Source organism: Cibotium barometz, chromosome 28 (assembly GCF_041138505.1).
Source record: "Cibotium barometz isolate CiBa-2024 chromosome 28, ASM4113850v1, whole genome shotgun sequence".
NCBI classification, from domain to species: domain Eukaryota; kingdom Viridiplantae; phylum Streptophyta; class Polypodiopsida; order Cyatheales; family Cibotiaceae; genus Cibotium; species Cibotium barometz.
This window is the reverse complement of record NC_141073.1, coordinates 55,085,595-55,098,219: the sequence shown is the minus strand read 5'-3', so window position 1 is coordinate 55,098,219 and position 12,625 is coordinate 55,085,595. Positions and strand designations below refer to the sequence as shown.

General features: G+C 44.3%; 1 protein-coding gene across 1 annotated transcript; it reads left to right on the top strand.

Moving 5' to 3' along the window:
- Positions 1–1,109: 1,109 nt before the first annotated feature.
- On the top strand, positions 1,110–4,113 carry LOC147622960 (jasmonoyl--L-amino acid synthetase JAR4-like). The gene is made up of 4 exons (XM_086822571.1): positions 1,110–1,929; positions 2,095–2,199; positions 2,313–3,133; positions 3,277–4,113. The coding sequence occupies exons 1-4, from the start codon at positions 1,640–1,642 to the stop codon at positions 3,858–3,860; spliced, it is 1,800 nt and encodes a 599-aa protein (XP_086678697.1). The 5' UTR covers positions 1,110–1,639; the 3' UTR covers positions 3,861–4,113.
- The last annotated feature ends 8,512 nt before the right edge of the window (positions 4,114–12,625 follow it).

Below are 12,625 nucleotides of genomic sequence, written 5' to 3'. Positions count from 1 at the left end.
AGAAGGACGAAGGGATCCTCTCAGCAATACAGCAAGATGAATCACCATCAAAATAGCATAAAATGCACATATTATCGGAGTAGGTATATTGTTAGTCGAGCATAACAGTCAGAGTGCATATGCAAAACAAAAATGAAAAGAAACAAGAAAACATAACCAAATATAAATCCCAAATATGATACCTTGTGAGGTATAAATCATATCAATCTTCATGAATATTATAAACAGAACGAACAATAGTTTTCAAAAGAGTCCCTAACTCATAATCAAATGCAGAGTGCCACATGCAAAACTAAAAACACACAAAGCTTAACTCAAGGTGGAGCCTAACATGGGATAGAAGAAATGGAGATACAGGTTCAAACATGTTTGGTATGGGGTGATCTCCCCCAAAATGTCATGTCTCCTATGGTTGGTGCTTCACAAGGCCCTTTGGACCATTGAGAGGGCTATGAAAATTGGCATGGGAGATTGTTTATGTCCCAAGTGCAAGTCTGAGGTGGAATCTATCCCCCACCTTTTCATATCATGCCCAAGTAATAAAGGAGTTTGGGACTTTCTCATTGCCCTCATAGCACCTCCATCCTATAAATTTACACTGGAAAGAGTTCCTTCTAGGAGAGGATAAAGGCTACTCCATGGGGCTGTGGAACACCATTAGAGATGCATTCTTATGGATTATTTGGATAAATAGGAGTATGTGCATTTTTTCAAGGCAAGTAGGCTGATCCATTACATGGACTGAGAGGATGCTTTTGAATGTGCAAACGAGAGCAGCACTCAAAGACACAAGAGCCAAGCTGATGGTGGCAGAAATTGCTGAACTTGAGGCCAGTGAAATGGGGAACATGGAAACTCACGTAAACAATCTCTCTAATGAGGCTATTGAAGCTAAGAAGTTGATTGAAGAGAAATCAAGGGAGATGGTGATTGTTAGCCTTAGAGATACTGAACTGATCCACTATATTCTGGACTTGGTGGAAATGCAAGCTAGTGTTTAGATAATCTTAATTGAGCCCGGTATTATGTATGGTGTTTAAAGTTAAGCTTCTTGACAAAAAGCTTTGTTTATGCTTTGGTCCAAAAAAAAAAAGAAGAATGGAAAGTAACCACCGAGAACATTTGGTGAGAATAGCCTTTTCCGACGGAACAGGATAATATAATCTTAGAGTCCTCTTTAATAAAAAAAGAAAAAGATAATATGAGGCTTTGTTTTTTTTTGGGAGGAAATTCCAGCGATAACGTATATATAATTGGAATAACGAAGAAAAATACTTTTGAAGTATTTTTTGAGTCACTGAGCATTGGCCGCCATTGCTTGAGACTCGAGAGTCCAGCCTATTTAACTAATCAAAGCATTTCTTTCTGGCCTTAAAAAAAAAGGTTAAAAAAAGAGGTAGGACAATTTCTAGCAGTAGAAGAAGAGTCAAGTTGGTAACATTTAGAACCACGCGCGCCGGCGGCGGCAGCCCCGTCCCATCCTTTTGCCCGGTCTGCGAGACTTTGACGAACCTTCCCCATATAAATCGGAAACCCTCCCTGCCCTAGCGACCAAGATTCGTCTCTTATATCCCGTGCTCTCCTGATCTCTGCTCCTCACCATCCCTACCCCTTCTCCATCCCAGCAGCAACAGCCAACATGTCAGGCCTCTCCTCTTTAATGATTGAGTCCACCATCGCTGATTTCGAAGAGGCGACCCGCAAAGCCGCCGAAATCCAGACCGATGTCTTGAGAGAAATTTTGCAACGGAACGCGGACACAGAGTACCTGCGGAGCTTTGGCTTGGACGGCCGAACCGATGCCCAGTCCTTCAAGCGATGTGTGCCTCTCGTCACACACGCTGACCTGAAGCCATACTTCGACCGGATTGTGGAGGGCGACCGATCCCCCATCCTCACTGGAGAGCCCATCCAAACCCTTGCTATGAGGTACATGTAGCTTACCACCAACCTGCAACCCATTTGAGATGTTGTTTGGATACTACAGCTGGGGGCACAGTACTGAGAATGTGTGTAGCTTCTTATAATATGTGCACGTAGAAGCTAAACTACACTAAAGCATAGACGTTACTCATTGCCTTCTTAATTTTGCAGTTCTGGGACTACCTCGGATGGACAACAGAAGTACCTTGTTCTCTACAAGGAAATTCTGGATGCTTCTGTCCAGCACGCCAAGATCTCCTCTGCATACAGAGCACGGTAACATAAGGATGCGCCCCTCGTTCATTCATGCAAATTAGACTTAAAAAAGTGGCACGCTGTGTGGCGCAGTGGACTCAACCTGACTTTCTTTCTTGTAATTCTTGCAACAGCGCGTTCCCATTAGGGTCTGGGAGAAGGTTCCTGGACCTGATTTTCATTGGAAAAGTATCCACCACCAGCGGGGGCTTGCCCTCAGGGACGGCCACCACACTCCTCTTCAGAAGTGAAGAGTTCAAACTGGAGCAGAAATCTGCAGAGGTCAGGGCATGCAGCCCGGACGAGGTGGTCAGAGCCTCGGACAATCGACAAGCTATGTACTGCCATCTGCTCTCGGCGCTGCTGTGCTGGGAAGAACTGGAGTTCATCACCTCCACCTTCGCCTACACCATAGTGGAGGCCTTCCGCACCTTCGAGCTGCAGTGGCAGAACCTCTGCAACGACATCCGGTACGGCCAGCTGAGTAGCCTGATTACAGACCCCAGTGTAAGATACGCCATGGCCAAGCTCTTGAGGCCTGACCCTGAGCTCGCCGACATGCTCGTCTCGAAGTGCTCTGCCCTCGATGACTGGTCCGGTGTGATCCCGCAGATTTGGCCCAGCTGCAAATACATCTACTCTATCATGACCGGCTCCATGGAGCCCTACCTGACGCGGTTGCACCACTACGCCGGCAGCCTGCCTCTTGTGTGCAGTGACTATGGTGCTACCGAGTCTTGGATTGGGGTGAATGCCAGCCCGAAAGCCCAGCCCAGAGATGCTACCTTCACAGTAGTGCCGACCTTTGCTTACTTTGAGTTCGTCCCGATGCCTTCCAAGGACGCAGCGATGGAGGAGATAAGTGTGCCAGCTGTGGGAGAAGAACCCAGCCCAGTGGGCCTCACGGAGGTGGAGGTCGGCCATGAATACGAGGTTGTGCTGACGACTTATGGAGGTAATTAGCTTAATCTAGTGTAGTTGTAAGAAAGAAATTTATTAATCTAGATTGAAATGTTCAGCTTTTCATTAGCTCGCATGCACGGTTGTTTGCCAGCCCAGATCAGTCTTAACTCAGCCATCGGGCGGACTTCTATGCAGGTCTCTATCGCTACAGGCTGGGCGACATTGTGAGAGTGACGAGCTTTTTCAACGCTTCCCCTCAGCTAGCCTACGTTTGCAGGAAGAATGTGCTGCTCACAGTGCACATAGACAAGAACACAGAGAAGGACCTACAGATAGCAGTAAACAAGGGCGTGGAGGAGCTACAGCAGCACGATTCGAGGGCAGAGCTGATTGACTTCACGAGCTATGCAGATCTGTCTACGACACCGGGACACTATGTGATCTTCTGGGAGATCAACAGTAGTAGCAGAGGCGGTGATGAGAATGAGAAACGTGGCGTGAAGCTATTGGAGGAGGGCGTCCTGGAGAGATGTGCGACCAGCATGGACATGGCCTTTCTGGACCCGGGCTATATGGGGTCCAGGAAGGTGCGCACTATCGGGCAGCTAGAGCTGTGCGTGGTGGAGCCGGGCACTTTCCGCTTCCTGCTGGATAGATACCTGAAACGGGGAGTCGCCATCACCCAGTACAAAACGCCCCGCTGCATCGCCTCCGACGACCTCCGCAACATCCTCCGCAGCAGAGTCTGCGCCTCCGCCCTCAGCTCTGCCTACCATTGAATACCCTCTCGTTCCCACCACCCCACACACACACAACCTTCTCTTCTCAACCACATCACCAAATCCGGAGGAAGTTCATGAAGTCTCTCCGTCTCTCTGTGCTTGTACAATATATATGCACTCTATGACACAAAATAATATTGCTTTCACCCTAGGGACCAGTGTCAAGAAAAAAAACCCTCCTTTAGTGTAATTTCAAATTGAGAAAAACCCGTTGTAGTTTTTTTGAATCTTCAAGGTTTTAGTTATAAACTCTATTAATCTATGTATTAAAAAAAACAAAACTGGTTAGACTTGACTGTCACCCTAGGGACCAGTGTCAAGAAAAAAACCCTCCTTTAGTGTAATTTCAAATTGAGAAAAACCCGTTGTAGTTTTTGAATCTTCAAGGTTTTAGTTATAAACTCTATTAATCTATGTATTAAAAAAAACAAAACTGGTTAGACTTGACTGTCGTCCTTTTTTATTCACTGGTTAGAAAAAAAGTTTATTTTTGACACTCTTGGGACTAGCCTTAACTATTTGTTTCAGTTCCCCTATTAGTCACTTTTTTTGTACGATTACCATTCCACTTTTTGGTGTGCGTACAATTCGAAAAGATTGGACTTCATCGGATTCCAAGGAAACATTAAATATTCTGTTTCTTTGACATAGTGTTCTCGGAACATTTTTGAGTGAACCTAAAATGGATCCTTCTCACCATGGGTTAAAGTGAAATAGGCGATTTTGAACAAGTATTTTCTTTGAGTTTTCTTCATAGTTTCATCCAATTACTTTAATTTGACAATTTGGAAGATACATTTTTCTTTCTCCTCTCAGGGTGAGATTTTTCGACAGTTGAGCAGGCTCTAGGATGAGACAAACCTACCTTTTCCCCAAGCTTGACATTCACTATTCAAACTATTATATTATGCCTTGGACACCAAATACCTCTTATTAGCTTGAAAAGGAAATATCCAATGCAATAAAGGAAGCGAGGAAATAGGTAGTGATGTAGAGTTAGAAAAACATTTACTCCATCGTGTTGTTTTTGCAGGTGACGGAGCTAGATGGTTAAGAGATGACCAATGTAGACTTAGCACTCTGCCAAGTAGGATGCTGTTGGAATTAGGGTTGCAGGAATGCACACACAACTTCAAGAAGATGAGGAAGCTTGAGCACAACACAGTAGTGTATTATGAGTGCCAAAAATGAAAGATAACAAGCCCTAGAAGATAATGGGCGTATATACAATGCACGGGGGAAAAAACCTCCTAGTGAGGGAAAAAGTGCCCCGGCGGTCCTAAGTGTGTTCACACACATCACTACTATAATATGGTAACAAATCCCCCCTGGAGTGATGCGGTGAACAAGAGCTAGCACTCATGTATAGGGAAGTGTCTAGCTATGTGGACGAATCCACAAAAGGGAGTAAGCCCAAAGCTTTGCGAAAAGCTTCGAACTTCTCACGAGGCAGAGCCTTTGTGAAAAGGTCTGCAAGGTTATCCTGTGTTGGCACATAAGCCAAACTGATCTCTCCTGCAGAGAGTCTCTCCCTGACATAATGGTAGTGCACCTCAATGTGCTTCGTACGAGCATGGAACACTGGGTTCCGCGCAACTGCCAATGCGCTCTGACTGTCAGTGAAGATGGTGGTGGCAGATGGCTGCCCAACACCCAAATCAGCCATAAGGCGTCTGAGCCACACACACTCAACCGTAGCTGTGAAAGCTGCCCTGTACTCAGCTTCACAACTAGAAGTGGCCACAGTAGGCTGCTTCTTGCTCAACCATGATATGCATGAGCTTTCAAGCATGAAGCAAAAACCACTCGTGGACACGCGTGTCATAACAACCAGCCCAGTCAGAATCTGAAAAAACATGTAAATCTGGCGGCAATGATCCCCCCTTGGGATAAAACAACCCAAGATGCCGAGTACCACTCAAATAGCGAAAGATACGCTTCACTGCCTGCCAATGCTTAATGCCTGGGCTATGCATAAATCTGCTCACCTGTGAGACTGCAAACTGAATGTCTGGCCTCGTAATGCATACATAAATGAGGCAACCAACAGCTGTCTGATAGAGTGTGACATCAAAGTGATCTCCAGCATCATGAAGACTCAACTTCAAACCTGTCTCCATTGGAGTAGCAATAGGCTTGCAGTCTTCAAGGCCAAATCTCCGCAACAATGTTTCAATATACTTTGTCTGACACAAAGCAATACCTCCATCACACTGCTTAAATTGTATCCCCAAATAATGATGCAAATGCCCCAAATCTGACATCTCAAAGGAGGCATTCAAATCAGCCTTAAAATCAGCAATATGACTCTCATTTGGTCCTGTGAGCAGCATGTCATCGACATAGAGAGCAATGATTAGATGTACACCATCCACACGTTTAACATACAAAGTGCTTTCTGTTGGACTATTCTGAAACCCATGTGCAGTCAAATATGCATGTATTTTTTCATACCAAGCTCGTGGAGCTTGCTTTAAACCATATAAAGCCTTTTTTAACCTGCACACTTTGTTTTCCTGCCCTCTTTGAACAAAACCACGAGGCTGCGATACATACACCTCCTCATGCAAATCTCCATTTAAGAACGCAGTCTTTATGTCCAGCTGATGTACATTCCAACCATTATGAGCTGCTAATGCACAGATGCTACGAACAGTGGTCATACGACATGTGGGAGCAAAAGTCTCATCAAAATCAATGCCCTTCTCTTGAGCATAACCTTTTGCAACAAGCCTAGCCTTATGGCGATCCACTGTGCCATCAGGCTTACGCTTCAATTTGTATACCCACTTAGTGCCAATGGCCTTCTTGCCAGGGGGCAAGTCACATAAAGACCATGTACTATTCTTCATAATAGCATCGTATTCTGCTTGCATAGCAGCCATCCAATTTTCTGAACTTTGTGCCTCATCAAATGAAACAGGCTCACTTTCATCGCACATACTAGAAACAGCCAATGCATAACAATCTGACGCATAAGAGGCACCATGAGAGCCAGAACGAGTGCGACTAGACAAAGGGGCATCCAACTTGCTGTCACGCAAAGTCTGCACCAGCCATCTAGGCATGTTCCTAGAGCCCTCAATCTCTTGTCTCTCATCCTCAAGTGCATCATGCACATCTGCATCAGATATAGGCTGATCTGTGCCATCATTTAAAACCTGCATAGGCTGAAAAACTGCCTCATGAGGTATTGCACTTGACTGTGCACCACTGAAAAGAGGCAACAATGTATCATAGACATCACGTGAGCTGATATCTGTCTCCTTAGTACATGAAACCAAGGGCTGAACTGCATCTTCCACAAATACAACATCACGGCTAACCAAAATGCGCTTTGTCTGTGGATGATACAAACGATAGCCTTTGCTCTCAGCACTATATCCAACAAAAATACATTTGACAGCTTTGTCATCCAATTTTCTGCGATGTTGCACAGGCACTAATGCATATGCCAGGCAACCAAAAACACGTAAATGGCCAACAGATGGCTTGCGGCTATGCCAAGCCTCATATGGAGTGACAACCTGTAATGCTTTGGTGGGACACCTGTTTAGTACATAAGTGGCACACATGACAGCCTCAAGCCAAAAACCATGTGGTAGACTTTGACTCTTAACCATACATCTTGCCATTTCCATGAGAGACCTGTTTTTTCTCTCAGCCACACCATTTTGCTGTGGTGTATACGGCACTGTACATTGGTGTTTTATCCCACGCTCAGCCAGAAATGCATTAAATTCTGAAGACATATACTCCCCCCCTCGATCTGAACGGAGGGTGCCCATCTTACTTTCTGACACATTTTCAGCCATAACCAAAAACTGTTTGAAGCACAAAAACACTTCGGACTTTGCCTTCAAAGGATATACCCATGCATGCCTGGTAAAATCATCAATGAAAGTCACGAAGTAAAGGTAGTTTCCAAATGATGGAGTTTGCATGGGACCACAAACATCACTGTGAACAAGCTGCAATCTGCGTTCAGCTCTCACTGATCCATCTTTGGGAAAGGAAGCACGCTGCATTTTACCCAATATGCAGCCCTCACAAACATGCTTGACAGGTGCCTCAAGCTTAGGCAAAGAAGACACCATTTCAGATTTCTGCAGGCGCAGCAAACTTGCAAAATTCAGATGACCAAAACGTGCATGCCACAGTTTTGCATTTGAAATAGCCTGCGTATCCATAATAGCACATGCTGAATCCTCTACACATTTGCCATCCATATTGAGCTTATACAGCCCTCGACATAGTGAACCAGATGCTACAATGATGTCACCACAAGAGAGATCATGAACAGTACATCTGTCATCCACAAATTTTACAACCAAACCTGTTTTGGCAAATGCAGAGACTGACAGCAGATTCTTTTTGATCCCTGGCACATACAATGCATCAAAAAGTGTAAAGGTGTTGCAATTTGCAACATTCAGCACAATCTGTCCAACTCCTTTAACGGGATAAGAGGAGTTATTGGCACAAGTGACAGTATTCCCTGTGGGAGCAGACTCAAGGAAAGTGAATAAACTGCGCTGCGAGGTGATATGCTTAGTGGCACCACTGTCAAAGTACCATACATCTGAATCTACTGCAGACATACATGTGTCATGCAAAGATGGGTCATAACTGCACTGCGCATTGAATGCCCATTCTGTATCTTGAACAACATTAGCAGATTCATTGTTAGAAGGAGAGGCATCTGCAACAGCCATACCAGCCTCTTTCTTCTTAGCCTCTTTCGCAGCCAGCTTAGGACACGCTTTGATGACATGATCATTTCCCTTACAGTACTTGCAAAATGTCTTCTGTTTGTCACCCTTCTTCTCATCTTTGTCTTCCTTCTTTGGTTGCGCAGCATTTGCAGATTTCTGCTTACTAGAAGAAAAGCCAGCTTTACCTTTCCCGCTTCTCTGACTAGCAACGAAAGCTTGATCTGCGACACGCATAATATTCCTGTTTTGCCTTGACTGGTCTTCTTGCAGCAAAACAGAAACTAACTCCTCAAATGATAAGGCATTGGGATTGCCTTTCATCATCAAGCGAAGAGTGGAAGCAAAACCCTGATAAGAATCTGGTAGACCATTCAAAACAGTCTGCACAAGTGAACTGTCTGACAGGATTTCATCTGCAGAAATGAGCTGCTCTTTGAAATCCTTGATCTTTGTCAAAAAGCTATCCATAGAATCACCTTCGTTCATATGCTCACTCTCCAACTGTTTTCGGAGGTAAGCAACACGAGCCTCATTTCTTGCCTGATACAATGTGGCAAGTACATCCCAAGCATCCTTAGAAGTCCTGCAGGAGCGAATATGTGGGATAATGGTACGTTTGACAGACAGCGCAATCAAGGCATGAGCCTGCGCATCTCTACCATCCCAACGAATCTGCTCTGCTGAAAGTGGTGGTTCTCGAACAGCTGCTACAGCACTTGTGCCTGCACCATCATCAACAGTACCTGTTTCTGATGTGTTTGCAGCATTCCCAGCCACAATAGGACGTGCATCAATACCCTGCACAATGTTCCATAACCCCTTTGCTACCAATACATGTCGCATCATATATGCCCACAATGGATAGTTGGTGCCATCCAACTTATCCTCAGCAGCCAACATGCGGAATACATCATTGTTGTCAGCCATGGCCAATGACTGTACTACTAGATGTAAATGCTGTCTGTAAGAGGTAAACCTGTATAAAATCGACCTGTGCTATGTAGCACAGCCCAAAACAGACGAATGGGCACCTGTCCTGCAGATTTTAATCTTGACAGAAAATCTGCACAGTAGGACGATTTTGCCTGCGCAGTACTTGGAATGCAAAAACGGAGGGCGAAATGACGCTCGTGAAACCTCGTCGCAATCGGAGGAGATGAAGCGGCAGGTGCCGGTGATGCTGCCCGGGAGGAGGAAGCCTGCTCTGATACCAATTGTTGGAATTAGGGTTGCAGGAATGCACACACAACTTCAAGAAGATGAGGAAGCTTGAGCACAACACAGTAGTGTATTATGAGTGCCAAAAATGAAAGATAACAAGCCCTAGAAGATAATGGGCGTATATACAATGCACGGGGGAAAAAACCTCCTAGTGAGGGAAAAAGTGCCCCGGCGGTCCTAAGTGTGTTCACACACATCACTACTATAATATGGTAACAGATGCATGCTTGTGCAGGCTATGTGACCGCTTTAGTGAAAGTGTAAAATAGTAAACTGAGAACACACTATTCTTGGGTTGCGGAGCGGCCGTTTGAGGGTCCAAACGATGACAGATGGGCATGGGAGTTGTACAAAGTCCAAGTGAGACTATGTTAGTCGAATATGATCTTGGTCGACTGATATGGTCGATTGGTCATTTTGAACCAAGTCATGGGTTGGCCAACGCGGCGAACTTATGTCCATGCCGAGTCTAGATACTAGTTTGGCAGCCTTAACTCATCATCGAGCTCATTGTGTTTGAGCACTCTTGTAAGCAAGACATCCTCCATCCAAAGTCGTCTAAATTGCCATCAAATCTCCTTACTCGGAGCATACGTGTGGGCGGGCACCACCAATTTGTAATCAAAGTTTACAAGCAGTAATATTGTTTACTCCCGAGTTCTTTTATAATTCAATGTTTTGTATTGTGTTAATCTTTCTTTTGCTATTATGTATTATTAAATGGAATCAGAGCATAGGTTCTAGGATGGGAAAAATGTGGGGGAAAGGGTGAGCTTGAGCTCCTTACAAGGAAACACACACACACACACACACACACAAGAGATGGATGGCTGAATTATCTTCTATTCTCTTCTCTATGACCATAACATAAAGATAAGAGTATATACTACAAGGGAAAGTACTCTCCTACTATAATATACAAAGGTTGGTCATAATGTGAACTTGACTACATGAGCTGGCACTATAACGATGCCATAACTTTAACGAATCAAAGTGGCTGTCACACAACCTCTAAACCATTGGTGACATATCACCCATAATCTTCCTGACCATGCCAGTGGTGTAAGTGTGAAGCTCTCATCCTAGAATGTCACCTATATTCATAGCACTAGTTGAGCTTGATAACTCAACACTCCCCCTCGAGGTTAACTCCATACCCGGTACTCCAAGTAAACTCTTGAACCTACGAAGCTTCTCTATACCCAATGCCTTTCTAAAGATGCCAGCTATCTAATCCTCTCGTACTGACATACACCAAATCTACATCACCTCTGTTGCTACATCACCTCTGTTGCTACTAGAACCCTATCCCTCATAAAGCGATAATGCATCTTAATGTGCTTTGACCTAGCTGTTGAGATTCAAGCTCGATGTCAGCGTGTGCCGGCTGTGCTATGTGTTGGCATGTTAGGTAGCAGCATGTGTGAGACATAAATGACCGCGTCCAGTTGGTCATAGTGTGTGGACATTAGCTAGGGTTAGCTGTGTGTGGACACAACACAGTGTGAGTTGTGTATTATGGATTATGGCTTTATGCATTAAGTGAGAAGGGATATTGCTTCCCTCTATGGTTAGGGTTTGCAATATACATTGGGGTTTGCTCCTGTGTGTGTGTCTCCTCTCCCTCTACCTATTTTTCATCATGGTATCAGAGCCTGGTGCTCTCTATTAGGGTTTATGAGTGCGTGAGAGAAGAGGGAGAAGAAGCTCTGAAGCTTGCCATTGATGCTGTGAAGCTTGCCATTGATGCTGTGAAGCTTGGAGCACACCGATTTCTATCAGATCTGAGAGCTTGGCCTACCGGGTAAGGTCTACTAAACACCCTTGAGCGGATTGCAGGGTGATTCAAGCACAAACAAGGAAAATTAGGATTGCAGGTGATTCAAGCACAAACAAGGCAAATTAGGGTTGTCCAAAGCAAAAGAAAATTCTGGTTTTTTGCAAGCTTTCCATTGGAGCTTGGAAGCGGTGATGTATGGTGAAAATAGATGCAATATGGCAAAGAAACATGTATGTGACAAGGATTAATGTATTGGCAACTCATGTACAAGCCCTACAGTGAATTTGGAGCAAGTATGATGCATTTGAATGAGTGAAAAATTACTGTTTTTGAAGCTCTCACAAAACAGAGCAAAAGAGTCACTTGGTGGATGAAATTAGAGCAAGTTTTTGGCAAAAATCAGACAATTGATGGGTTACACACATGCCTTGGAGTGTTAGGCAACTACACATGCTATCAATTGACACTACAATCAACCCAAACTCCCTCAGGAGTAGGCGAGGCAGATCATACAGCAGAAATAGAGCATTTTCTCATATTTTTGCTAAGTGGAGGACTTAAATCAAGTGTTGTGATTGATAAATTCCAAAATTGTCTTAGCAATTGTGTGGTACATACACTTGAGAAGGAAGCTACATGATTGGTTGGAGCAATTATGCCTTATGGAGCTAGAAATGAGCTGATTAAACAGGCTGTCTACTGTGATTAGTGAAACAGAGTGTGATTAATCGACTAATTACTCTCTCATCTTAAATAATTGGTCTAATTCATTTTACATGGAGTTAGTGGACATCATTGCTAAGCTAATGAATGCCTGGTCTCTCAATTTGGATAAGCATTGAAGAAATTAGAGCAATTCTACTACTGGTTTTACTGGTTTTTCTGGTTTTTCTCAAAACAAAGAAGGGGGTTTGACAAAATTGGTATGTACACACCTTGGTTGGTGTTGATATGCAACATTGAGCTTGTTTAGGTGTCAATGAAAGTTATCCACACTTGATTGAATCACTACATTGCAATTTGGAGCCTTGGAAAGCGCGTCAAAA

What these genes read in the sequence shown, in the direction of transcription:
- LOC147622960 (XM_086822571.1), top strand. Translation starts at nt 1,640, where the DNA reads ATGTCAGGCCTCTCCTCTTTAATGATTGAGTCCACCATCGCTGATTTC. An exon ending in ATCCAAACCCTTGCTATGAG is followed by an intron (nt 1,930 to 2,094) that starts GTACATGTAGCT and finishes TTAATTTTGCAG; the next exon opens with TTCTGGGACTACCTCGGATG. An exon ending in TCCTCTGCATACAGAGCACG is followed by an intron (nt 2,200 to 2,312) that starts GTAACATAAGGA and finishes TTCTTGCAACAG; the next exon opens with CGCGTTCCCATTAGGGTCTG.